This window comes from Olea europaea, unplaced genomic scaffold, assembly GCF_002742605.1.
Source record: "Olea europaea var. sylvestris unplaced genomic scaffold, O_europaea_v1 scaffold9161, whole genome shotgun sequence".
NCBI classification, from domain to species: Eukaryota; Viridiplantae; Streptophyta; class Magnoliopsida; order Lamiales; family Oleaceae; genus Olea; species Olea europaea.
In genome coordinates, this window is record NW_019267643.1 from 2,387 (window position 1) to 5,535 (window position 3,149).

The 3,149-nt window shown below is 34.9% G+C and overlaps 1 protein-coding gene across 1 annotated transcript; it reads left to right on the top strand.

Annotated features, from left to right (window-relative positions):
• Positions 1–561: 561 nt before the first annotated feature.
• On the top strand, positions 562–3,146 carry LOC111392308 (nucleobase-ascorbate transporter 2-like; the record flags this gene model as incomplete). Its single annotated transcript, XM_023017620.1, has 7 exons — positions 562–951; positions 1,060–1,157; positions 1,381–1,557; positions 2,422–2,522; positions 2,617–2,692; positions 2,796–2,855; positions 3,078–3,146. Coding segments are annotated over exons 1-7 (672 nt in total), but the record flags the coding sequence as incomplete, so codon positions are not given.
• Positions 3,147–3,149: the final 3 nt, after the last annotated feature.

Below are 3,149 nucleotides of genomic sequence, written 5' to 3' on the forward strand. Positions count from 1 at the left end.
TAAATTATATATAGATAGAATATAAGAAATTCGGGGTGGATAAATGAAAAAATTTGTGAATTTATCGAAATGTATGAATAAAAAGTGAAAGATGGTTATCAGTTCAAGAATGTAAAGTGTCCTTGCCTTTTCAGGATAAGAAGGGGTAGAAAAAATGTCTCGAGCCAATGTTCGAGCACCAAGCGCTATGACATTGAAATAACTCATGCCATACTCACAAGAAAAGCTCGAACGATCTTTAAACAAAAGGGTACCTATACTCGAAATTGACACAGGTGGGTAGGTAGAGCTTGAGTTTCTAAACATTATGCTAAATCTATTGTCATCTCAAGAATTAAAGATAAATTTAAATAATTTAAAAAATCTAAAACTTTTTAGAACAAGTTGAGTAGTAAAAATTATAAATAAGCTTGAGAAAGTACAGCAGTGCAACAGGGAGTAACGGTAACATCTGGTTTGGCAGTTCCTTGAGGGGTAATTTGGGAATACGAGAAAAGTTAACGGAAACCTTCATAAATCAAAAAACAGCACACACGGAGAAAGCTAAGGAACAACAAATAGTGTTCTTCACAGTGGGAAGTAGGCTGCAAGTGCTTTCTCGCTCTAATATTTTCTACCACCTTATATATATCAAACACATTTCAATTCAAAGACCTTGACTTTATCTTTATCGTTCTCTCTCTATCTCTCTCTCTCCCGTCAATCACTTTTTTCTTTGCTTTTTTGACTTTAATTCCTTTACAGCTTTTCTCTTTTCTTGAGAAACCAAACTGGTTTTTTCGATCTTACTGTCGAGTCATTTGGAGAAAACCCATTTGGAATTTGGGTGGAAATTTTGGGTGTTATACTGAGCTTTAGAAATGGCTGATCCAAAACCTGAGGAAATAATTCATCCTCCAATGGACCAACTTCAAGGCCTAGAGTATTGTATTGATTCTAATCCTTCTTGGGGTATGTTTTATTACGGGTAATTAGTGATTTATTTTTTATTTTTTATTTTTACTTGTTTTGGTTTGTAAGTCTTGAAATGATTTGCTGAATTTTTGGCTGTGAAAACAGGGGAAGCAATAGCACTGGGATTTCAGCACTATATTTTGGCACTTGGGACCGCTGTGATGATTCCTTCATTTCTTGTTCCTTTGATGGGTGGAACTGATGTGAGCTAATTATATTTTGATTATCAAAGATTGTTGATTAGGAAAAAAAAAATCCGTTTAGTTATTCTTAAATTCTTATTTAAAATCATTTGCATTATTTAAATCTGAATCTTTGAGCAATAGATTCATTCAAGCAGTGTCAGTTTCAGAGTTAAATAGCTAATGGTGTTGATTGATACTTACATTCTTTTTTTTATGGGGTTTAATTTATGGTTTTAATCAGGGTGATAAAGTGAGAGTAGTGCAGACTCTGCTATTTGTTGAAGGAATAAATACACTGTTACAAACACTGTTCGGAACAAGATTGCCAACAGTCATTGGAGGTTCATGGGCATTCATGGTGCCTATAATTTCAATAATTCACGATGCATCCTTGGAAAGAATCACCGACCCTCACGACGTAAGTCACGTAAAAAATTCTTGCATTTATCTTTCTGAGGGTAGAGAAAGTTGATGCCATATAATATTTTAGAAGTGATTCTTTAATTAATGAACTCTTGTAGAGCTAATCTCCTGGCGACAGTGGGCAAGATAACAATTAACCGTCATTGACGTATTATTGTCACGTCAGCGATCAAGTTATATTTTTTTTACTTTTCGTAAGAAAAAGGGTCATGCTACTTGTACTTGTTTGTTCATACTTTGGTTTACTCGAGCCCACTTCCTCCTCTTACATGAGGGTCGGACCCCACGTCATGACCCCCACATGGGACCCGACCTCATGTGAGAGGAGTGGTAGGGTCGGATAATTCAAAGTGTCAACAAACAAGTACAAATGACTTAGTTCTAAGAAAAATGGTTTGATCTGCTAACATGTCAATATGAACGAACATTTTACGTTACACGTTTTATGGCCTTCTCTGTGCAGTTTTCATCATATCTCCTATAAAAGAGTTTATGCTTGCTTTCGTCAAAACTAATGTGCATGCTGGGGGCACATATTATTAGATCCTACTCACGACAAAATTCTTTCTTATTACCGTCTAGCACTATCTAATTTACCTTGTGAAACATGGAAAACATGCTATAATTTTCCCTCAGAGGTGACAATGTACCCTGTTTCATAATAGTTGCAGCTAAGAGTTTACTTGTTATGGTATCAATTACTTCAAGAAGGCTAAATTAATTCTTGGCTAATACTCAGAATATATTTAGATATCCCATAAGAGCTCAAAATAAATAATAAAAGTTCTTAACAATTATGTTTCTTCACATGTTTATCAAATGATAGAAACACTAATGATGTCGTATTTCCGACTTGTAGAGATTCGTAAGTACAATGCGGGCAATCCAGGGTGCACTCATAGTAGCGTCAAGTGTTCAGATTATTTTGGGTTATAGTCAGCTGTGGGCAATCTGTTCCAGGTACATTTTTATTTTAAAAGTGATAGTATTTTATTATAGAAGAGTAACATTCCCTCGAGAATCCTATAAAAAAGTTGATTTATTTTAATTCCAGATTTTTCAGTCCACTTGGAACTGCTCCAGTAATTGCACTTGTGGGCCTTGGTCTACTTGATAGAGGATTCCCTGTGGTATGTTGAACACATTTGCTTGTAATTTGATTCGCATGCTTTCTTTTTATGCGTTAACTGCCTCACTTAATTATATATTGTTATCTTTATGCACATTGATCAGGTTGGACGATGTGTGGAGATTGGCATTCCGATGCTCATCCTATTTGTTGCCTTCTCTCAGGTATTGGACTCTCTGATACTATCTTTCTGTCCTTGAAATTTGGTTCTCTTAGCTTAAGTGAAAATGTTACAATTTGCTTAATTAAGGAGTTTTATGTGTTGTCAGTACTCAGTGCACATGGATATTTGTTAAAGAAAATTTCTCTTTTCTACAATCTCTTATATAGACTTCCAACATGATTGTAAACAATTAACAGCATCAAGATTGTTAATTGTTGCACAGTACCTGAAGCATTTCCAAATGAAACAACTACCAGTATTGGAGAGATTTGCTTTTCTCATCTCAGTTACAGTA